This window comes from Thermobia domestica, chromosome 8 (assembly GCF_964235325.1).
Source record: "Thermobia domestica chromosome 8, izTheDome1.hap1.1, whole genome shotgun sequence".
Classification (NCBI taxonomy): domain Eukaryota; kingdom Metazoa; phylum Arthropoda; class Insecta; order Zygentoma; family Lepismatidae; genus Thermobia; species Thermobia domestica.
This window is the reverse complement of record NC_137461.1, coordinates 292,399,125-292,424,825: the sequence shown is the minus strand read 5'-3', so window position 1 is coordinate 292,424,825 and position 25,701 is coordinate 292,399,125. Positions and strand designations below refer to the sequence as shown.

Sequence of the window (25,701 nt, the reverse complement as noted above, 5' to 3'; positions counted from 1 at the left end):
ATGTACCACATACCGGAAGGCCAACACATGTACAAAATGAAGATCTTCAGATAGCAAGTAAAGCGAACAGTGGCCAGGTGTGAGGACGTGGTACTACAATTCAGTTTGAGTGGAGAAATCATTCGGCAGTACCTCTATCAACTTGGGAAGCATTACAATTTGAGCCGATGGGTCCCACATGATTTGATTCCGGAGCAGAGGGCAACGCGAGCATAAAACTGTGTTTCTTTGCTGTCTTCTCTGAGGAAGGAGCCATTTCTGGACAGGGTGTTGACATGAGATGAGAACTTGGTCGTGTACAAAGCTCCACGGCGCCGTCATTATTCGTTAGCATCCCATAAACAGGTTCCAAAGCAACCGAAACTAGCACTGCACCAGAAGAAGGTTCTCCTGTGTGTTTGGTTAACTGCTCGCGACATCGTGCATTGGGAACTGCTACCAGGTTGTCAGAGCATCAATGCAACTATGTACTGTCAGCCATTGAGCCGTGTTCAAGAAAAACTCAAAACTGAGGAGTCTGCACTTCTGAATCGCAAAGTGGTCCTTCTGTTACAGGACAACGCTTAGCCCCACTTGACTATTATGACCTGGGACACCATCTACGCCTTTGATGGAAAACACTATTGCATCCGCCATACTTCCCACATTCAATATCCGATCATCACCTGTTTCATTTCTTGGACAATTGCCTTAAATACGCCAGTTCTAGGCTAGTAGAGGTGTAAAGTGTACTTGATACTTTCTTCGCTTCACGGCCCACCAGGTTCTACCATGATGGAATCCATGGCGTTCCAAAACGTTGGCAGAAGATCGTCAGTGCTGATAGGGACTAGCTTTTCATCTTCCAGGTACGTCTTAGGTCAGCCGTGTGCAATAGCCGGCCCACGGACCATATGCGCACCGCCGAACACTGTCTTCCGGCCCGCTGGTCAGTTATTGAAAACAATAATTATTATAATTTTTCCTTTTTACAAAACCTGTTAAGAGTGAACTGGAAATGTTCCATCGATCACACAGTGCGAAACGTGGTAATGCCCTGAAGACAAGCACTTGGCAGGCGCTGGTACTTAGGGGAAATTTCTCTCGGTGTAAGGAATTCTAGATGTACCGACAAGGTACTGAATACATTATTCTGCTCCTCTTTAGTGAGTAACTACTTTGGTTTCCAGTATAACAGTTGTTTTGTGTTATTGTGATGTAAATTGCGATAAATATGTTCCATCATTTAATACTATACTATTCAATTGTCGTAAAAATGATACACCTACAGTGAAGCCCGAGACACTTAGTGTTCTGTGATTGGCCCGCCCACTGTTCCAAGTTGCACATCCCTGTCTTAGGTGGTATATTGATGTTCGAAGGTGATAAGTGAAAAAGCGACAGAACTTTCTTGTTTACCTTTATATATTGCATTCATTGTCACGCATTTATGTAGAATCAATTTTGGACTATGCTGGAATAGTTCAAACCATGCTTCAAATCACCTCACGTATTATTATTTTTCGTAGATTGTTAGAAACTCAGCACCCATTTCGCATTTTTTTCATGCGTCTTAATGTTCGCATAAAATATTCCTCACATGTGTTGATGATATATTTACAATATTAACTTTCTCTCTCACTCTGCCTGACGATTATCCAACACAACATCCTTTTTAAGTGTTGTGAAAGTAATACCTCAATTGAGCGTTCAGAACGTGCAGTGCCAAGACTGTTTAAAAGACTGAGAATAGGGACAATAAACTATTGACATTTTCGAGTATCATCTAATATATGTTCCATTATCATTTCACAACTGAAATGAGCAAAGGAAGAGTTTGAAAGTTAGGTCGTATTTTGTAAAGAGATTATTCGCTTTGCTTGAATCGCTGAGTAAGAGCCATTATCGTACGATCATGGGAGCAATTTTGAAGTATGCCATATTAGATTCAGCTCAAATTTCTTTTAAAAATATGATTTATCTGACATATCGTTTTGGGGCAGCGTTTCAGCACAGACCAATAATTGGCGTTATTTTCCAATTTGTCTAATCATTTAATAGTTAACACCTTCAAAATATCTGCTTTTTAAATTAGAATTGGCTTTCCAAAGTTACAAGGTACCTTTGACTTATATTGTCCGTTTCAAAATATAAGAGGCTTTTCTTACAGTACTACAAAAAAAGGGCAACCCAACCCTTGTTAGGATGCTGGTTGCTGGATGTTGGGAGATTTCCGATTTCATTAAGTGGAAGAAGAAACAAAAAACAGAAAGAAAGGAAAATAAGTAAAAAAAATAAAGACATAATGATATTTCTTTTTGTGAAAAGAAGAAATAAGAGAAATCTGGAGAAAAGGGGATATCTGGCAAGTTCTTTTCCTTTTTCAAAACAAGGAACGTCTATTGTTTTGTTAGATTTATGGCCTGTTGACAAGGAACAGAGCCATGTGGGTTAGGGTGGAGCGAAAAAATCAAAGTTGTGCAATCAAATAACACTATGTATCAAAGGTTGTGTATTGAATAGTATAACATTCGTGATTTTTTCATAATGTTTGAACTTCATCTTCATTCCCCACAAGAGCCTTAAATGTTTGCTATTTTGATGAAAATTTAAATTTTCTTGAAAATACTGAAATTTTTTAAAGCTTCTCACTAAAATCGAACTAGCTGACAAAAGTTGTATTATGAGTAGATTGACTACACCATTCATGATTTTAAAATAATTTGCAGCTTCATTCCCCACAAGGGCCTGAAAGTTTGTAATTTTTATGGTATTTTCTAAGGCATATTCAAGAGCATTTAGATGGCGCAACAGTGGGTCTTCAAAAATTCTAGAGAACTATAGAAAAACGTTTAATCAATTGTAGGGGACTATCCCCTCTAATAATATAATTTGAGATGTGTTTTTTGGAGGGAATTTTATAATTAGTATCCGATTGCCACAAAGGAAAGTGGCTCGAAATTGATGTCCTCTAGAATAAGCCTCAAATATGCCCGCTTTCCAATGTTGAAGGCAACTCTGCTACCCTGATCCTCCAGAGAATCGTTTTTCAACTTCATAAATATTTTGAACATCGCTAAAAAGGGAGGGTATTACTCGTAGCCCCCCCCCCCCCCAATGTTGAAGACATATATGCGCCGCTGATTGTGAGGATTTACCAATCGTTAATTTTCAAGCGATTGAAGGAAAAAAACGTCAGAAACCTTAGCACAGACCAAACCTTAGCACTATGTGGGATATTTGCAAAGCAATCTCTGCTGGTGAGTTTTTACCGAACTTTGTATCAAGAAGTACGGGAATGTTATTCTATGCCAGGTGGATAACTGCTGCCAACCAGGGCCGTAACTTGTGGGGGGAAGAGGGCAACTACTCCCAGGGAAGCTCATAGCCGTTGGAGGGGGGCCCATTTTAAGACAAAATTTTCTTACTCCATATACGATACGAATGTTAAATTATAAATGAAGCATCATACAGGTTCAGTACATTAGATCTACATAAACAAAACATCACTCAAAAGATACATAAAACAAATATGCGTCGTAGGCCCATTTCACTAAAAATGTCTACTATTAGGGGACCTATAAATAATATTTAATCCTATGGCTTTGAAATTCTTCAATATTGTCCTCTTAATTAATTTGTTATGTATGGAACGGGTCCAGAGGCATAACAAACGGACTTTGTCATGCGTGAGGGCCTACAGGCTCCGGGGGAGCATAAAGATTAAGAGAAAGAGGGAAAGAGAGGGTCCAAGAATTAGGAAACAACTTTTCAAGGGGCACAAATACGCGTATTAATATTCCGCCCCCCAGAAAAAATCTAAGTTACGGCGCTGCTGCAAACAGAGTGCTTAGAGTGTACATAAGCACTACTAACCCATCTTCGTACTTGAAGGAGCTGGTTACACTCATCATGAAAGCGTATGCTCCGATGAAGTTTTACATTAAATGTAATCCTGCTATCAAGGATGCTCCTGTGAACTTATATAGTACTATAACCTTTTCACGGTACTTTAACAATGAACTAAAGCTCTTTGGAGCTAGGAAATTCATCTTAATGGTTTCTTCACGCATCCGGAGAATTTACTGGTATCTATGCTCGCCGGTGATCGAAAGCATATTGGAAAACTAGCTATGCATAGAATCCTTGACATAAGGTCGAGAATCTCAAACCAAACACTTTTTGTACGTAAGTTTAGTATTCCAGCAATACACTTTAGTGCTTAAGATTACATTGACCAAATCAACTGGAAAGAACGCGAAGTAACCGAGCCAACCCAAACGTGCCATTTGTTGGAGGAGGATCTACAGAAGTATGTGTAACGGCAAGTTCAACTGTCCTCCTGTCTGTTTTCCATTTGCCATGTCATACCCAAGCAATTGAGAAGTGCGTTAAAACTGTTACCGAAGCTTCGTCTGAAGTGTGTAACCTTCGTGTGAAGGGTGTTATAGCTTGAGATGGATTTATCTGAGTAATACTTTTGGATAGGTCAATTATGCCAACATTCCAAACAAAATCTGAATATAAAACAAAGAGTTAAAGAGATAATTTCCAAAGGTATGGTTTATTGACGGAACTCTACATTAAGCCACCTCCTCGTGACGAGTTCTGGGAACCAGCAGAAAGCTGCATATCAAAAATGAATTCAATGAAAAATTGTTAAATTTATATAATGTATCTTAATATTATACTCAATATATTTTTAGACATTAGTGTGAAACCTCATTTTAAAACTTATTGGATGTAACGAAGACAAAGAAAAAATATTTTTAAAATCATCGAAATTATACTAGTCACCCACAAGGCTTGACGTCTAGCAGATATTATCTGAAAGTTCTTGAAAATTGTCAGTGTCTTCAATAAATTTTGAGATTTACCGTATACACTCCAAAATTTTAAGGTTTCTGCAGACAATAAGATAAAGCACGAAAATTATTTTAATACCACGGGTGTTATGGCACTGAACACAACTCTTCCTTAAACTAGTGTGGAGTGATTTGGCGGATTTTAAAACTTTTATATTATTTTAAGTGAAATTTCGAAATTTAGAATAAAAACTGGAACATTTCAGGCCCTTGCGGGGAATTATTTTAAAAATCATGAACAGTGTAGTTAATCTAGCCATTATACAACTTTTGTCACCTAGTTCGATTTCATTGAGCAGCTTTAAAAAAATTTAATGTTTTCAAAAGATATCAAATTTTGATAAAAATTGCAAAATTTTAAGGCCTTTGCGAGGAATGAAACCTAACGTAAGTCCATTCGAAATTTGAGGGCGCTTGGGGCAAGATTTAATGCCTATGTATTACGTTAGTTGACCTAATTTTCCTCATAAACACAAACCCCCCCCCCCCACACACACACATATATATATATATATATATATATATATATATATATATATATATATATATATGATTTAGTAGAAAATAACACGAACGTGCAAACAGGTTATAAGAATTTGCTTAATATTTAGTAATATTGAGATCATTACCTTTGTGAATACACTATGTTCTCCAGAACGAACATATATTCACATGTTGGCAGGCATTGATCAAGCTGTGTTTTCTGTGCAGTTGTAGAATTTGCTGTTGAAATATAAAGAATATATATAGACATCAACCTTCATTTTCAAAATATCTAATAACGTAGTAGTGCTTTTATAAGTAGTAGAACAGAAAATTGAAACTGATAACAAAGTATGTAGAAACAGTATTTTCCAAAAGGGGCATATTTTTGAAGACTGTACTGTGTTTACCAGGTTCCATTATAACCGTTATCAGGTGACTGTTACAACGAAGCATGACTTAGCTACTCGAAGTATAACTGCATAACTAACTAACTAACTCAATGACCTATGGAATTCGGAGGTTCAATGTCGTGTTCACAAAAGCTCTCCACTGACTTCTATCCTTAGACAACTGCATCCAGTATCTAGTTTGTACTCCAATCTCTGCGAGATCGATCTTCATATTGTTCTCTCATCTGCGCCTAGATCTTCCTAATGGTCGTTCTCCGATTGGTCTTTCAGTCCAGACTTTCAAAGCATTTCTACTTTCTTTCATTCTAGCTACATGACCCGCGCACCTAAGCCTTCTAGACTTGACGGCCCTAAGAATGTTGGGTAAACCGTATAGATTATGTAGTTCCTCGTTATGAAGTTTCCGCCTTTCCTCATTCCCGTTCCTCTTGGGTCCGAATATTCGTCTCAGGATCTTGTTCTCAAATACTTTCAGTCTATGTTCTTCCCTCAGAGTAAGCGACCATGTTTCGCAACCATACAGAACAACAGGCATAATTATCGTTTTTTATATTTTAAGCTTCAGATTCCTCGATAGAATTCGCGACAACAAGAGATTTTGAACCGAGTAGTAACACGAATTCTCTGGTTTTAGTCGACATTTATTTTCTCCGTGAATATGATTTTCGTCTGTTAATACTGATCCTAGATATTTGAAACTACCCACTTTATCAAAAGTATTATTTAATATTTTAACGCATCCATAACTTGCCGTATTACGGTCCCAACGCACTTCCATGTATTTAGTTCTCTCTGCATTCACTTGTAAAAACATGTCCCCGCAAGCGTTTAATAAGATCTCTGCATTTCTTTCTGTTGTTTTCCTATCATTCCCTATTAAATTTACATCCTCAGCATATGCTATGACCTGGTGAATACCATTCAACTCTAGGCCCTGGTTGCTATCTTTGATTTTCCTTATAGCGTATTCCAGAACAAAGTTAAATAATAGTGGCGACAACGCATCTCCTTGTTTCAGGCCATTCTCGACGTGAAAGGTCGGGGACAAAAATTTTCCTACCCGGACTTTACTTTGGGATTCATTTAAACGTCATTCATTTAAACATTATATTAATCTAATTAGCTCTATCGGTGTTCCAAGTTCTGTAAGAACGTTGTATAATGTTTCTCTCCTAACCGAGTCGTAGGCCTTCTAAAATCAATAAATAGTTGATGTACCGTGGTATTGTATTTCCACTTTGTTTCGAGTATTTGGCGAATGGTAAATATTTAGTCGATAGTTGATCTATTTCGTCTAAATCCGCACTGATAATCTCCAATAAGTTCATCTGCGAATGGGGTCAATCTTGCTAAGAGAATATTTGAAAGGATTTTATAAGATGTTGACAAAAGAGAAATGCCTCGATAATTATTATAGTCAGTTTTGTCGCCTTTCTTGTGAATTGGAACAATGATTGATTCTTTCCACTCTTGTGGCAATTCTTCCTTGTTCCAGATAAGGAGAATGAGATTGTGTATTTTGTTCCACAATTTTTCGCCTCCAGCTAAAATTAACTCAGCCGCAATTTCATGTACACCCGGAGATTTGTGTTTCTGCAATTTCTTTAAAGCGGTTTCTACTTCTACTCGGTTGGGTTTTGGAATATACGGTTCTGCGGTGTGTATCTCCCTTTCTCCACGCACACTAGTTTTTGGTTGCGTGTTAAGCAAATCGTCAAAGAAATCTTTCCATCTATTTAAGGCGCTATCCATATCAGTGAGAACTGTACCGTCAGACTTCTTTAATATATAAGCACGAGGTTGATAGCCATTCTTAAATTCACTGATCCTCTTATACATGTCCCGGATGATTTTATTTTTACTATTTCTTCAAAGTTCCTTAATTTTAGCTTTAAAAAAATCGCGTTTCTTTCTTCTAAAAGTTTTGGAAGTTTCCCGCCTGATATCTGCGAACTTTTCTGTAGTTATTTCATTCGAATTTTGTAGCCAGCGTAATTTGGCCTGTCTTCTCTTCTCTGTTAGTTTAATGCGTGCCTGGTCGAACCATGGTTTGTTCCTACGTATTTCTGCGTGTCCCAATTTTTCTTTTGCTGAAAGTTTATGCTATATCTAATTTCAATCGAGGTATCCTCAACCCTAGTGCACTCCGAATCTTCTAAAGCCGAGAATCTTTTCGAAACTTCAATCTCGTATTTCTCTCTTACCTGGCTCTCTTCTAATTTCTTTAAATTAAATCTCTCCGTTTTCGGACATTGAATATTACCTTTATACAACGATAATCTCTCTCGTATTATCGCTGCTACTAGGTAGTGATCAGTGTCACAATCAGCCCCTCTAAACGACCGGACATCAATTATGCTAGATTGCCTTCTTCTATCTATTAAAACGTGATCAATTTGATTATGTGTTTTTCCGTCTGGTAATGTCCAAGTGTATTTATGAACATCACAACTGTGAAGTTAAATTTTAATTAAACAACAAATTCAGTAACATTTAAATAACATGATAATGTTCATAAGATTGATTTGTCGCTTAGAATAAATTTGGTGATTTTGTAAAGGACACCATTAAATTCTTAAGTATAAAAGCTCGTAAAAAACATGGTGTTTATTTCTAATATTGAAAGAATCATGGGAATATATCAGAATGTGTAAAAAATATTGAGCCTTCTGTGCAGTGTCACAAAATTCGGAGTACGTAAACAATAGCGTCAGGCTTAAGGCCATTTTATAGCGAGCAATTGAAGATAATTGATATGTAAATAGTATAGGAATTCATCCTTAGAATCAGACATAATGTATTGTGCTGTGATAATGTATTTTACTTTTCCAAAACGTCGCTACATTTAGCATTTTTTTGGATAAATGCACAAATGTTGCACAGGAACATGAGAAAGATAGGTTATCGAAAGAAACAATCGAAAAGGTTCAGTCGGTTTCATTCTAAAAATTTCTATGTCCAAGATAATCCTCGCAGTAGGCTACCAATAATTGCTAAAATGGTGAATATTCTGCAAAAAGTCTTACAAGACTGGTATGTAAGGAATCATTGCATAGCCAAGGACATAAATATCTATCACCATACGGTTAAATAATTTAGAGAAAACCGGCTACAGAAACAAGCTCGACGTTTGGGTGGCACATAATTTGACTCAAAAGTATTTAGTCAATTGAATTTTTGGCTGCAAATCTCTACTGTAGCGCAACGAAGTATTTCCGATGCGGTTGAACACTTGATAACCAACGCTAACAATGTGCGTAAAAGATCACAATTGAGGCGAGGATAAGTTCCGCTGTGTACGACTAAAGCCAGAGTAATACTCAGGAAGATTTTTCTGCTCATTTGGTAGACTTGAAAGGGCATCGTGCATCACCAGTATCTGCTACCTCTCAGAGTAATAAACTTGGACCTGTATTGTCGACAATTGGCGCGAGTGCACCTATCAACTGAAATAAAGTGGCTTGAACTGGCGTATACCATACTGACAAAGCCATTCCGCAATGCGTCTTTATTGAACCGTCTTTATTGAACTGTCAAAAATCAGAAAACTTGGGCAGAAGTTCTTAATGCATTCACCGCATAGCCAGGATCTGACACCCTTAGATTATCATTTCCTTCTTTCTTTGCAAACTACCAGAGTGGTAATAAGTTTGTTTTAAGGAAGACTTGCTCAGACTATGTATTAATTCCTTATATATATGTTCTTTATGTTCTTTAGGTTCCTACAACAATCGAAGAAGGTTATCGAAAAAATGAGGTTCAAGTTCCAAAGTTAGCCGTCGGTTTGTAGCAACATTTTGAAAATTTACCTAGAAGGAATGAACAATTTGCTTGTTTCTGAGCTTGATAATGTATAAGGAGAGCGAATGTTGTGTTTATTGTCTTATATAAACTGTTCTAAACATGGAACTATTTGGCAACTGGAGGGAACTACTTAGCGCAAAATTACTTAATGGCAGGATTATGAGAATGTAATTACCTTTTGCTTTCTAAACATGGTTGGTGATAGTCAGGAAAATGTATTAAGGTAAGTAAAAGTCATGGCTTAATAAATCTAAACATGTAGAAAATGAGATAAGTAAATAACTTTAAAGAAACGTGGAGAAAGTTATACTTGTAAATTTGCGATAATAACATAACCAACATGGCGGTTCTAGACCACAAATTCCCCTTCCCTTCCCATTAAAGACGGTTTGGGTACAAAACCTCGCGGCCAGAACCTCGCGCCGACAACCTCGCGGACCAAAACCTCGCCTGGCCAAAACCTCGCCTCCCAAAACCTCGCGGCCCAAAATCTCGCCGGGCCGAAACCTCGCCTGTCCAAAACCTCGCCGCCCAAAACCTCGCGGGACAAAATCTCGCCAGGCCAAAACCCCGTCTGGCCAGAACGTCGCGGGCCAAAATCTCGCCGGGCCAAAACCTCGCCTGTCCAAAACATCGCGCCCCAAAATATTGCCATACCCAAAATCTCGCCTGACCAAAACCTCGTTGTAATGATCTCGCGACACAGAATCTCGCCTGGTCTAAATTAAGCAAGACGAAGTGTCGCCTGGGGAGAAATGTCATGGATAAAACCTCTTCACGACGGTTTCTTCAATGTAGAATGTTCTATCACCAGATTTACAAAACTTATTAGGTTTTGAAACTTGACATTTTGTATAAATCTTCTTGCTCCACAAGGGCACAAACTCCAGATAAGACAATATTTTGCGAAATGCATGCCCTAAGGAGGATTGGAATGGAAGGCCTTGGATGAATTTTGACGTTCTCTAGATCTAAAAAACTACTAAGCATAGAACCTTTACGTTTTGTTACAAATCTTCTCCTTGTACCATAAGAAGGTACGTAGCAAAATGCTCCTAGTAAGGGAGTGTTGAAGTTTGGATAATTCTTGAGCGTTGGCTTGATCTCAGGACCCACGAGGTTTTGTCCCGCGAGGTTTTGGGCGGCGAGGTTTTGGCCACGCGAGATTTTGGGCGGCGAGGTTTTGCCCTCGTGAAGTTTTGTCCGGCGAGATTTTGGGCGGCGATGTTTCGGCCGCGAGATTTTGTCCGTATCCCATTAAAGACAGTAAGCAACGTTTTCTGCGGAGCCCTAACCAGCCTTCACTCGGTAACGCTCGATCGGCAATACTATTTGGACTAAATATTAAACTTTGAAACACAAAGGGACCAATTATTACGCTTTTAGCCAAAAACTAGGGGCACGACCAACTTCGGAATAAATGCCAAAAATGCTGCGTATGTTGTTTGATTATATAGTTTCTAAATAACAATAAGTGTATTCTCAATTTTGACCACCAAAGGATCAATACTGTTTGGACAAACTAATATGAAACCTATTAATTAACATTTCTTTTGTAGGTTCTTTCTTGCATATGACGTCGTTCAGTGGACAGTTTTTGATTATAGAAAATCACCTACATGCAATATAAAACATTCCATTTATTGTGAAATGTTGATTAGAATACAATATAAGCACTGGTTTTGCATGGTCTCGCTTCTCACCTTTATAAGCGCTTCTGGAGAAGAGTTGAAAGTATTTAACGGTAGTGATTATTGTTAGTCTTTAACAAATTCTACTTATCCGCATATGACTGCCTTGATCCGCATATGACTCAAACTTTCTCAAAAATTGTTTTATTACTTTATCATTCTTAACCTCTTATTATATTAAAACCTAATTGCTTCCTTATACATCCATCAACCATAATCTTTTGACTATCAACTCTACTAAAACTCCATTTCCATTTTTTAAAATACCAACCGTCAACAAATACATAAATACATATTCCGTCCTGTCAATCTACAGAATTATACAAAACAATTGCCTCGCAACGCTCTTCAAATTATTTTTCAGCATGTGCACTAACTTCTAACACTTTTCGGAAATATGCTCTCAAGAGTTATTTATGAGGACAGAATATATGTGTACCACCATGACAATATATCAATTCTTTAGTGTATGATTGTTGAAGTTATTTGGAAATGTACGCGGGCAATTTACTGCTGCTACTATTAAATACATGCCCTGCTGAAACGTGGCATAAACATCATTTGTCACTAGAAAAAATATACTGTGGACGTATTTCTCCTTTAAGGACACCCATATGTCAGTGTTACGAACGAACTGTAAAAATGAGATGATGTAAAGCATATTTCGTACGATGAGAAGTTTACGCACCAAGATTGACAGAAACATCACACGAAATACCATTCGTACCATTAGACAATATAAACATACCACGAAGATAATATAGTATTATTTGAAGAACTTTCATTTTGAAAACGTTAGCAATACTGACAAACTTTGGTGCTTGGGGAATGGTAACAACGACAGAATGTTTGCTGTTGTGTTGAATGATGTTTATGCCAAGTTTTATCCCTATGCATGCAATGATTAGGCAACCTTTGGAGAAAATCTACACTGCCAAATTGGGGTGCTTGGGCATACTCACACTATGTTTTCCATTGTCCAATGCTGCTTCTGTTACATTTGTTCTATACTCGTTTAATGGCACGCGCCCCACTTGCAACATTGATATTTACATTTGTTGGGCAACACTGACAAACTAGAATGGTTGGATTACGGTCACACTAAACTTATTTTTGCTATAATGTCGTGTGATTTTTCTGCAAATCTTGGTGCGTAAACGTCTCATCGTACGAAACTGATTTACACCTTCTCATTTTTACAGTTGGTTGGCAACACTGACAAATAGGGGTTCTTAGAGGAGGAATACGTCCACAGTATATTTTTTTCTAGTGACAAATGATGTTTATGCCACGTACTGAAACCATCTGCCACATTGTAATTACAATTGGTTGGCAACATTGATCAAATGGCTACGTATAAGTGCAAAGTGATATTATCAAACGCTTGCCCGAGTTAGGTTCTAGCAATGAGCCGAAAAGGAACATGATGGGCTCAGGTGCTTACGAGTGATGGATCGTAACATTGATTTTTACTTCTGTCGAATTTGCAATACATAAGGTCACAAACATCAATACCTTGTCCCTTATAGGATCAGGTTGCGGGATTGCCCGTGATTTGAAAACGGTTTCGTACTTTTCTTGGCAAGATCTTTCAGATGATATATAAGGTTTTTTCCCAGGTACTTGGTCCCGGAATGGAAACATCCCAAGTTAGTAACACGTACGGCATAAATCTTTAAACTTACCGATGATGCTTAGCATTAAATTATGTACTATAAAATTCAATATAACAGAAAATAGAATCGAAATATTTTACAGCAGCAAATAACAAATAAATTTATTTTGTTCTCAGAGTCGTTACTTAAGAACTCCATGAAAATACACCATTAAAACTTTGATCTCCATACGTTGAATAATTTCTTCCTAATTTGCAGGAAAAACTTCTTTGTATTCTAATTTAATTCATTGTAAGACACTATTAAACTCTCGCATATGTACTTCCATCTTATACCTTCAGCCTTTTGCCTCCTGTTTTCTAAAGGAAGAAATATACAGAAATTTATCCACTGTACAAATCTGATTAAGAATGTACTATGATATCTTTAGTAAAGACATATTTTAACGGCGATTTTCTTAAAAGGAAAAAAGGTTTACGTTTTTTGGAAAAGCAACACTTCCTATTAAAATAATAATGAAAACGGAAAATAAAATTTTCATATAATAGAATTTTCAGTGATGTCTTAGTCATATTTGGAGCCTTTGCTGAGTTCACAGTTGCGTTGTAACATAATGTACTTTGTTCTGATGTAACGTATTATAGATTAACATATTAAACTTCTATCTTAGTGAAACAAATATAATTTTAGATTGATTACAACTACTATAAAAACTAATAAGATAAATAATTCTAATATAACGAAGAATTGAAACTGAAATTAAATTGAAGTGTGTACTTACCCAACTCTCTACTGAAGCAGAATAAGTCTTCTATACTACACGGGCCATAAGTCCCTGTGTTAAAATAAATACAATACCGCTTAAGATAAAACAATTAATTAACGTGTGATTCCGCACTTAACATGTATAGTGATAAACAAAATCAAGTTGCAATAGTTTCTCTTATGTACTTAGTATTACCAATTTCATTCCCCATGATGGGTTACATGTTATATCATGCGAAATATTTTATTAAATCATAGGGAAGTGGAGTTAAGCTAACAATGTAATTCATAATAGATTAATATTAAGTTATTAAATTTTATTATTCTTTTTACCTGCATAATAAAATCCTGGCAGATAACATCCACATTTTTCTATTACATGTTTGTATTTCTTTTCATTCTCGCAGGCCACCATAGAATATATGTTACTTGTCTGTAATTTTATTTCGTCTCTAAAGACGCATTTCCTCTGACTAAGACTCAAAGCTCTGACAGAAGGAGAGCTAACGGTTGGAATTACTTCAAACAAAAGTCCTATCACGTTTTTGTCATTATCCTTGTACTTGAATGGCAATTCGCTATGGATTTCACTTGGATATTCATACGGAGAAATTATAAAAATCTACAAAAGAAATAAAAAGCCTTTTTTATCATTCAATTTATAAGCAAAAATGTCACACTAGTAGTACTCAATATTCAAACAGAACGTATCTAATATAATTGTAATTTCTTATAGATTTGTATCGAAGGTAATTTCTAGAATTACCCGAGTTGGTGCATTTGCAGCCCTTAGTTTGCTTAGAAATATACCCTCTAACTTTCACAAGAGTACATGGTCCGTTCAGTAGCTGTTGGTAATGTCACATCCGTACATCCCTAGAGATTGTATTTTCTATAGCTCAAAATATGGTATTAACAGGTTCACTTCTATATTTACATTTTGACTTCTCTAACAAATTTCGTGTCCTGTATTTCGAAAGGATCACTTGAATTTTAGCAAGCAATTCTTTTAAATTTGGTAGGTATTTATTTAAAAACCGAAATCTTCTATAGCAAGATTTTGATAAAATTACCTTCCAAAGCAAGCATCATACCTAGCACACATTAGTAGTACATTCCAAATCTGGTAAAGTATTTTACCCAATTATTGGTAAGAGTCTCAAGATTGGTAATTCAAATCTCCCTAATTAGGCCTTGCACCTGGCTTACACTTCTAATCAATTTATTTCTAAGATTGTTTTGATAATTATATCTTAATTGCCCCATAACACCTTTCCTCAGAAAGTATTTATTCAGTTTTATTCACATTTTAAGTGGTGGACTTCTCAACACTTTTTAGTGATCTACCGATATAGGTTTCTCAAATCCGACCCCTTTTAATTTTTTAACGCCTCAATGTCAAAACTATTTACGTTTATGTTTTTTGCTATAAATTTCACACAATTTAATTACTTAAAATTATACAAACGTCTTTTAAAATCTTTGGTTCAATTGGTTGAACTTCAGTATACCTAAGTATATACGATCGTATACAATGAGCAAATGATTATCAATATATATATATTATGATGATCAATTACTGAAACAGATACTGTCGATTTTTCTTTATATATTCTTCCCTTCTGATTAAGAATGTGATGCAAATCAAACACTAGATTAAATATTGAATTTCATTCGAAAATAAATTTGGTACAGTATTGTGTCTGCCTGAGTCTTGTTTCATGAATGTAAAATTATGTTTTTTCTTAGTATAATAACTTGGAAATATAAACCGTGTATTGTTTCATCCATATCTTTATACTTCATACCAAATTTGATAACAAGAAGCTTTGAAGATGTCATTTGTGTTGCGGTGAACTACAATTCACTTGATAAACTATATTTTTTCTCTTTTTATACATGAGGTGTACTACTACTTATATTGAAAACCGACTTCCAATAACACTTATATCTGAACTGAATTTCTTAAAAAGCGATCTGCACCACGTTTAACTAATTACTTTGTCTGCCCAAATCTCTACTGCTTTGTGTCTTATGTTTCAACTGAAAAAGTCACAGAGGTACTTGAATGGCTCTACTGAACCTTTATAATGTCCATGCGTTTGAACATTTTAATTTAGAGATCACCTTATTTTGTGTGCATGTTTCTCTATTATGAGTATAGGTTTAAAGTTACAAGTGTAATGTCACAAGAGATAACGGTCTTTCAGCTTGCAGTATTTTATCCAAAACATTTCCTTTCATCTTTTACTTTGCATGCTTTCGGTTATTATTATTAAGTATTCTGACTATTGGCAGGTCCTGGGAATAATGAAGTTTTTTTTCTTCAATTTTAGGTTTGGACTTAGAAATGTCTCTTCCACGTTTCTCGATCTTCAGTTTCTCTCTTAATTCCCAACATTTTGTTTTCTAAATCACCCACCAGTTGTGTTCCTCTTCCTATTCTTCGCTTTCTTCCCATCTTTAATTCTGTGAAGAAGACATTTCTTCGCAAGATGGGTCCAATACAATTCTCCTTCCTATAAAGGGTTCTCTTCTAAAAGCGTCCTCTTCTCTACTGTTTTAAAACATTTTCCTTTCCTACCTTCTCAGTCCATTTTATTTTCTCCATCTTCTTCCAACACCACATTTAGAATCTGTCTAAATATTTCTTTTCTAACTTCCGTAATGTCCAAATCTCTGAACCGTACAGTCCAATGCTCCACATATAGGACTTGACCTTTTTCTTCTTAAGTCCAATATTGGGCCTGCTACTTAAAAGAGATCTTTTCTTGTTGAATGCTTCTTGCCCTAATCTCTTTGGTGCAGTAAGCGTACCTTTTCAGTATACTCCCCAGATACTTAAAATGGTAGAACCCTTCAAGTTCTCTTTCTTCAACTCTGATCCATAAGGGTGCGTTTCTACGGGATATTCACATGACTTTCGATTTTTTTAATGATGATTTCCATTCGATATAGTTTTTCAGTGTCAACTACCTTGTCAATCATCTCTTGTAATCCCTGTTGGGTTCCAGCTAGAATAACCGTACCTGATATTGTTAGCCTCCAACTCCCTAATTTGCATTAATACTGAATTCATTAAAAATTAACTGTAAATGTTGAATAATTGTGGCGACATACTATGTCCCTATCTGACTCCGATTCCAATATGCACGCTATTAATTTCTCCTTTATTCAAGCGCAACTTCACTCGCTTGTCTATGTACAGGTTTCGAATGAGTAGTCGGTCTCTCCAGTTGACCCCAATTTCTTCAAGTATTTCCAGAAGTTTCATTCAATTGACTTTGTCGAAAACGTTCTGCCAGTCTATGAAGCACAAACACAACTCTTCCTTTATGTACATTAAGAACTCGTTCTGATATAATTCTCATCAACCCAACAGCATCTCTGGTGCCTTTTCCTTTCCGGAATTCAAATTTATGCTTCTCTAGCGTCTCATCTATTTTACTTTTCAGCCGCCTGTTCAGTATGCGTGCAATAATCTTTCCAGTATGGGAAATAAGGCTGTTGGCTCTGTGATTACTGCACTTCGTTGCTGCAGATGCACACGCGGTAACCACCAAAAGAACATGGAGGATACAAAGAGTTCTGTACCAGGGAAATCAGATCAGTAATGGCGGTAAAAATTGGCTTGTACCGCTCTATTCAGAGAATCACCACCAGCTTTGGGTCCTTCGATGACATTCTTCACATTCAAGGCATTCTTAACTCTGATGTCCACAGAGGCGTATGCAAACGGGGTTTAGCCTCCTATAACAAAGTATTATGGAGAAGAAAATAATTATTTATTTTATTAAGATTCAAATAGAAACATCAAACTTGTCCTGAAAAGATATCAAATTAAGTACTTGAGTCCCCTGATGAAATTTTACGCACGCCACTTTATGTCAGGTACATATATTAACAGCGATTATCTCATTTCATAGCTGTATAGAAAGTATAAACCCACATTCAGAATAATTTGACTTGATTTTAAATATTTCACTTAACACAAAGTATTCAACTTATTCAAAAAGTAGAAAATAATTAACGCTGCCAAAATGTGCTAACATTATTTCTTCAATTCGAATTTTATTCTTTAAAAATCATTCAGTTACTCATTTGTTATCACGATACTTATTAACAATGTGATTTACGACGGATACATAAAACAAAGAAAAAGAAAAATAGTAGGAGAAATAAAAGCAGATATAAGTAACTAGCTTCATTTCTCGCATATTTATAATATTCATTAACTTGTAACATAACTTGCGACAAGATAATGTTTTCATGATCCATTGATGTTCAAGTATACATTCGATTTCAATCATTTCTAAAGCAAACAAAACGTTAATCTAAAATTCATTTTCAACACCAATACGAAGATGTACTGTTTAATGTAGACTCTGAAGCACACCTGCTCTTACTGGGAATCGAAACCTGCTATATCAGGTGGAAGACGCTTTTCTAACTGTAAATCCACTAGAAAATTATAAAGTATTCGTAAAAATTCCACAGGAACAGCGGACACGAAATTTGCATAAGCCTGTAAGTACTGTAAGTCTTAAATCTATCATATATTATTTGACATTTGACTATCCTGTATTTATTGGTATTTTATAATTATTTATTTAAATTACAAGTGTTGCACTTATATTTTTTATCTGACGGTCGGCATGCTTGCCTTCACAGTAAAATTTCAGAGCACAATAAATTTTAAAATGTAGTTCAGGGATATTCATTTGTCACCTAAATGCTAACATACAGCACTTAATTATTAAAATCCAAAATTGTAAAATACATTTAAAATATTTAAGTTTTTTCTTCACACTACTTCATACATGAGCGTCCCAGAAAATGCACTGAAAGTGTATTGCTGAGTCGACTCGCCCTTGAGGGCATGCGTCAGTCTTTCACCACGACAGACAGCCTCATTGTGTACAGCGAGAAACCGGCACAGGCTAAAAGGCCTCCTCTCCCTTCTGGCCGGTTAGAGAAGGTAGGTAGAAAGTAAATTTTTATTTAGTCGTACTAAAAGCGTGATTGCAATGTACGAAAGAGCAAGTGTTTGAAGGGTTGCTCACTGGGACAAACTAACGTGAGAAAGAGCATAGTCAGCATATGTAAACAGGGGTAGCATAATGAATTACGACTTACACTATATTGCCAAATATTTTACGGCATAATCTTGACTGCACAGCTCCTATTAAAGTAAGTGTAATTTTGTTCGGTTGTTGCTAATTCCTGTATAGGAGTGAATGACCATAATCTATTAAAAAAATAGTCTTTATATACTTTGGAAATCACGTGACTTTGTGACTACATTACAGAGCCGCTCCTAAATAAGACCATCCATAGCATAGAAAAAAGGGTTATTACTTTGTAGTTATCCATAAATAAATGCAATTTAAATAAGTTAAATCAACATACCTTAGATTTCTCCAACGGTGAATATACAGTGATTCTGAACAGTTGCACCTTTGGCATAGTTAGAACTTGGTTCTCAATCAACAATGTACTATTTTCACTGTAAACAAATGTAAACACATTATAACAGTCATTCGTTATTGCATAAAATCAGATCATTTTTTCTACTTAAGAGAGCTAAAAGTATGTAGGAAGATCATGAACAAGGAGGTGATTACGAGAGAAGGAAAAAAAACTATAGAGAAGTGTTGCCAGTGTAGAATTATTTATGTACGTATTTTGTAAGGAATGAATTTTTATATTAAAATTTAATCTCCACGTATTCGCTGTACGAAGCAAAGGTTAAACTTCCAAGTTTCGGGTTGCAATGTGATTCACCTTGCTTGTGAACTGCTAATATTTCTTTAGGATTTCTTACCTGAAGGAGGAAAGGAGGGCTGTGTTGAACCCATGACATAAACCATGCTCTGTGAAAATCATGGTCTCTTTTAGTATTTTCTTTGTAGTGTACTCTGAGGCAGATGTTGGAAAGGACCTTACCTGCAACAAACAACCAGAATAAATTAAGCTTTAGAAAGTGATTACATATTTGTTTGCTTTAACTTTGTATTTTTACGACCCTTATGAATGAACATAATCCCATATGATATGTTTTGTTTAAAAGTGATTAACATACGTAACCATGAAACTGTGAATATAATTGAACTAGCACCAACAACGGAAAGTGTGATTGTATTGCGTTGATTGTTTAATGCAAGCACACCGTTCAGTATAATATGAATATAATATTTCTTTATAGCTATTTTACAAAACGAAATAATTATACAGGTTGTTTCAGAAAGAATGGCCTGATTTTAAAAGTACATACGTATTGACACAAATATACTACAAAAACGGGATACATTGCAAAATATTCCCAAAATCTTTGAGTTTTAGCTATGCTATTACATATGCTCTATGTACCCACCAGCAACAGCACGAACATCTAGACGATAGCTAAATTCTTCATAAACTTCGGAAGTGCGAGGCCGATCTGGACTCTTACCTTTGCACAAGCATCCTGTCTCTTCAAGCTGATGATACCAAGACGAATGTTTTTGAGTGAAGGCGGATCAATGCCAAAACACCGAAGAAAAACACGCTTCACCGAAATCACTGACTCAGTCTTTGCAAAACACCTTCTGTTGAGCGGACGCCATCTTATATCTGACTGACTGCAAACTGAGAGATTGCATTGACTGACATCTAACGGCGATTTTCTCAAACTTCCGGCCACGTCCATTTAAACATCACTCATTATTTTGCCTGCACGTCCCGTTCCCGGCATGTTCCATAATTATTACCCTCCAAAATCAGGTCATTCCTTTTGAAACACGGTATATTTACTGTAAATTTATTTTCTTTGATTCATTTTTTTGTTAGGAGACTCAAACATATAGCTTACCATTTCATGAATATCTGTCAAATTCAACTTAGGAATTTCTTGATTTTCAAATTTCTGGAACTGTGCCAAATTCGTGCCGTTCATATTAGCTATGCTACTAAAGAAGTCGATGTACAACTTTCTAGTGCCTTTACTCAACTTTCCATAACGACTGCGAAAAGGGAGAAACATAATGGAAATAAAATTATGTACCTTAACTATGTATTGCAAAGGTAGGTATACAAAGTCACCAATTATACTGCAACATACAGCGCACTTCATGAAAGGTGTAAATGTATAAATGAATTATAGAATTATCGAAAAAAGAAAATACTATTTAAATTTATCACTTTTAGCTTTGAATTCTAATAGGCCTATATAACTTTAAGATTACTAAAGTACGGACCAAAAACTCAGAAAATATCCTTACTATATTTAAGAGAATTGTAGGTTAGTAGTATTGAAGATAATGTATATTTATTGCACTATATACAATAGTAGTATTGAAGATAATGCATAGTTATTGCACTATACACGTTAGTAGTATTGAAGATAATGTATATTTATTGCACTATACACGTTAGTAGTATTGAAGATAATAAATAGTTATTGCAGTATACACGTTAGTAGTATTGAAGATAATGTATATTTATTGCACTATACACGTTAGTAGTATTGAAGATAATGTATATTTATTGCACTATACACGTTAGTAGTATTGAAGATAATGTATAGTTATTGCATTATACACGTTAGTAGTATTGAAGATAATGTATAGTTATTGCACTATACACCTAAGGTAACCCTAAAAATAAACAAATATTATGAAGTGCTTTACTTTCAAATGAAGCATACAAAATTATAACCACCGCATGAATGATTGCTAATGGGCACGTTTAAACTGTGCATTAAGTAACATTTTATATTACTATGTAATGCAGTTTATTATTATCTTTATTATTGATATTACTACCACTTTCTGACGTATTTCTCTTTAGATTCCTAGAATTATTATTATCATTATTCTCCACTGTGTAAGTACTCTCCAATAATGTACTAACCTTTTTATGGCTCGCTTCATAGTTCTGTCATGAACAGCGTTCTCAGGACACATGAATATCGCAGGCATCGCTATTATCCAATCATTGTAATTTCTCTCAATTGTTACAACTGTGGGATTATCCTGATATTTATTCCATCTTAACTGAATTATAAGACAGGTGCATATGAAAAACACAACAATTATGCATAACCACAAACACCTGCAAACGATTGTGAAGACTAAAGAAACATCGGCAGAGAATTGCAAGAACAAAAGTATTTTTTTATCAAGTACAGATTTAACATAAACGATTCATTCGTTTTGAAAAGGCTATATTTTCAAAAGTGTTACACGTACACACGTGAAAGATTTACCAAAAGAACTACAAACTCACCAAGTTTGTATTCTGTAGAGTTTGGCACCTGCTCATTGGCACGTCCCAGTTCGTGACTACCTAAACTATTAATTTCCGCATCGCTGAATTGAGCGTATTGGTGAGAATGGCGTAGCTTTGTTTCCCTGGTCTCCCAGTTCTCCTGATTTAATGCCCTGAGACTTCTTCTTGTGGGTGTACGTTAAGAACATTGTTTATGTACTCCTACTATCGCAGTCCTTAGTAGAAGTAGATCAGTGCTTCAGTGCAGACAATTGACAGGATTATGGTACAAAATGTATGGAACGAGCTTGAGTATCGTCTGGACGTGTGGCGTATCATCAGAGGAACACATATTGAACATTTGTACAGGGTGTATAAACTTGGTGAGTGTATGATTCTTTCCATTTAACTTTCATGTGTGTGCGTGCAATAGTTTGAAAATATAACCTTTTCAAAATGAATGAATCATTTATGCTAGCCTTGTATTAATTTATTTTATATATTTAACAGTTTTAATTTCTATAAATGCTAAAATAGAGATATACTTATTAACACCTCTGCTAGAAGACACAGTTAACCCTTATCCGGGCAAGCTATTTTTGTAACGTAGCTTGCAACTGGGGCCTTACCAACTCTTTTAACCTTACCAACCCGATATGTTCATAACTTTAATTTCGACTAAAGATAGAAGAATTCAGAATTTTATGGCATCGAAATATTTATGGTTATTAAGAAATTCGAAGAAAAATATGAAGCTACTGGGCCTGGGAGGCCCCGGTTGCCCGGATAAGGGTTAATACACTAAGCACATTCTTTATTTTAATTTTCAAGGCAGTAGTGTAACCAAGTAAATTAATTATACATTTACTTGATAGGTAACTAAAATTTATAGTGTGGACCTTTTATCTTGATATGAACTTAATATGTGCTCTCATGACTTCTGATTTCAAACAGTTTTGTTAATGATTTGTTTCAATTAGCCTAACGAAAACTTCGAAGTCTACATTCTGACTAATTTCTTTCATAGTTCTTGGAAAGTATTTGGTTAAGAAGTGTAATAGAAAGAAATAAAAGAATATCTCACCTAAGAATAAGATGATCAGCCTTTCGTAAAACATTGGCTAAACCGTGGATTGAAGTCTCTTTTAGATATTTCTTTACATGAGTCATCTTTCTTAACCAGCAGAAATTTTTCTTTCTTTAAACAAGATATTGAAATCTGAAAGAGAAAAATAGATTAATCAAGTGTCTGATTAAATCCCATTGCATAAACAGTTAACTGTTACAGAGCAGTGGTTCTCAACCTAATTACTATCACGACATGAATTTTATCACATCCTCTTGCCAGCGATCCCCTTATAAATTCTGATTTGTAATAAGTTTGTATCAGATTTTTAATATATCTATTGCCGAGATCTCAAGATAGCATCTATTTCTATAATAATAGAATCCATTTTTTTGTATATAGTGGATACTGTAACTTCCCTAAAAGTAAATGGATTAACACCAAATTTTGTCAGTTCATTCATATTACAAATGTCGAATCCGATCTGTCATATTCTTTCAAAATGGAGGCCGGTTGAAATTTAAAACTTCATAACTTCCTTAATTTTGGGTTACATGATAAAAAAGTAAAGTGATTTCTAGTTTTAGATAAAAAAATTAAAGGATAAAGTGGTGTTTTTGTGCGCACCTAAACCAAATACGTTCGTGTGGTGTTGACAATGAAGACAAAGAAATAGTAATTACCTGAATAGGTTCTTTTCCCACTGTACTGTCATACAGTAATATTAGTTTAGGTCTATAATTAGAAATAGGGAAATTATACTGCAATAAAACAAGATATATATGGTGTATGTGCTCGCAAGGTTGCACGCTATGGGGTAATTGGGCTCAGAAGGCTGGGTAATGGTGCGCAGCAAATCTGGAGATCCGAAGGTTAATATAAACACGAATGCAGTTGTAATTCACACTTTATTACCATTAGTCTGAAATGGTAGTAGAGTAAACTAAGCAATATGTTTATAATAGGCTATTTTTAACAAACTCTTTCACTAACTTCCGGTAATCCTGTTCAAACTTGTTCCCTCAGGCTGCCTCACTCTAACATCAAGGTGAACTGTAGGAATCCATATAGTCAGTCCTTTTCTGCTAACCCTACATCTTTGTTAAAATTATTCTTTATTTTCATCTCTTCAGCATAGTGAAATGCCACGCGGCTAATTTCATTCGGTGACAAGCCATAAAAAACTTTACTCATATTAGATACACACTCCTTAGTTCTAACTCTAGTTCTTCCGAAAGGACTGAACGTCTGCCTAATACGAGTATTGCTGTTGATGGCCGGTTTAGTACCAAGTATTTTCTCAATGTTGATTCTGATTGCTGTAACATCTTCCTAATTTTTTATGTCATCGTTCCATATTGCATCGACAGCATTTTACGAAGTTTCTTGCGAATAGAAATTCTTTTGTTGTTTTCCTAATGTACCTGCGCGGCATCTGCAATGAAAAATGTTGAAGAATGGACTTAGAACTTGTTTCACAATATTTAAATGGGTGTGGAAATCATGCGCATTACCCCATATGTGCCATCGAAATAAACTTTATTCGCAACAGTGGAACATTCAGCGATAGGGTATTCTCATTATAGTATGTTCTACAAGAAGGAACTTCTTTTCGCACTATACTTACTTTAAATTTGTAAGTTGCAAAATGTAGGCTTAACTCCTTATTTTCCACAGCTCGTAAACAACAAGAAACGTAGGAATTTTCTTCCGTATCGTCTAGAATGAGTGGGAGGAAACGGGAGAACCCCGAGAAAACCCTCGAGGACGGTGTTTGTCCACCACAAAGTCCACAAGGCGCGAGCTGGGATTGAACCAGGGGCCCCATGCACCAGAGGTGAACGCTCTACCACTGAACCACCTCGCCTCCCGGAGGAGAACGGTAAAAGCTTTCGAGAAGGGGTTTTCCGAATTGTATTCAGCGTTCCAAGAATAAGTACCATCTCATGATTTAAGACTCTATTAAAACAAGTAGTAAGGGTCACGGTGGCTTAGTGGTCGAGCGTTCACCTCTGGTGCATGGGGTCCTTGCTTCGATCCCAGTTCGCGCGAAGCGAGCTTTGTGGTGGACATACCGTACGCGAGGGTGTTCTCGGGGTTCTTCCGTTTCAACTCACTTTTTTCATTCCATCATTTCATTCATTTCTCATCATCACTGTCTCCTTTAGCCTACCCGGGATAACAATGGGACACAAAACTTCATTTTTCATTTGAATTCATTTTTCATCTTCATTTTAAAACAAGTAGTGATAAAATAATTATTTCGCATCAGAACGTAAATTACTACGGAGCCAAAATTGTAACAGACAGGAAAATTCCTTTTACTTTCGGAATAGGTTCAGCGTATAAAAGTAAATATACTATCTTCTCTATACTAAAACCTGAATTCTACTTCTGATTTCAATATAAATCTTCAGAAATACCAAAACAGTCGTTTCCTAAAATCGCTTTAGCCTCCCAAGATTTTATTACAGCTCCCATCTCCTCCGTTAACCCTCTGTTGAATATGAAAATCATGGAAGAAACTTGCCTTTTTTCAACAACGAAACCCATAGAGCAAAAAGAGCGATAGACATCGAGAAACAGTTTCTTGATATGAATTTAGCACTGCAAGAACATGTTTCTCTAGTGTAGCCCGAATTTGCAGAAATCTACTAACATTATTTTCATGTAGCAAAAGGGGTAAAGGATAGCAAGAAATGGCGCTCCGATATGGACTCAGGATTCCAAAAATAAGTTTCCTCTCTGACCTTAAACCTTTGTTATAACTGA

At 35.8% G+C, this 25,701-nt stretch overlaps 1 protein-coding gene across 1 annotated transcript in view; it reads right to left on the bottom strand.

Annotated features, from left to right (window-relative positions):
• Window positions 1–25,482, bottom strand: part of LOC145692611 (uncharacterized) — a 31,795-nt gene extending 6,313 nt beyond the window's left edge. The window contains exons 1-8 of the mRNA XM_081767933.1: window positions 25,460–25,482; window positions 23,613–23,664; window positions 21,507–21,649; window positions 20,467–20,617; window positions 19,441–19,562; window positions 19,026–19,122; window positions 13,950–14,238; window positions 5,474–5,567 (exon numbers count right to left, since the gene is read on the bottom strand). Coding sequence (XP_081624059.1) covers window positions 5,474–5,567; window positions 13,950–14,238; window positions 19,026–19,122; window positions 19,441–19,562; window positions 20,467–20,617; window positions 21,507–21,649; window positions 23,613–23,664; window positions 25,460–25,482 — 971 coding nt within the window. The remainder of the gene's footprint in view (window positions 1–5,473; window positions 5,568–13,949; window positions 14,239–19,025; window positions 19,123–19,440; window positions 19,563–20,466; window positions 20,618–21,506; window positions 21,650–23,612; window positions 23,665–25,459) is intronic.
• Between the last annotated feature and the right edge of the window lie 219 nt (window positions 25,483–25,701).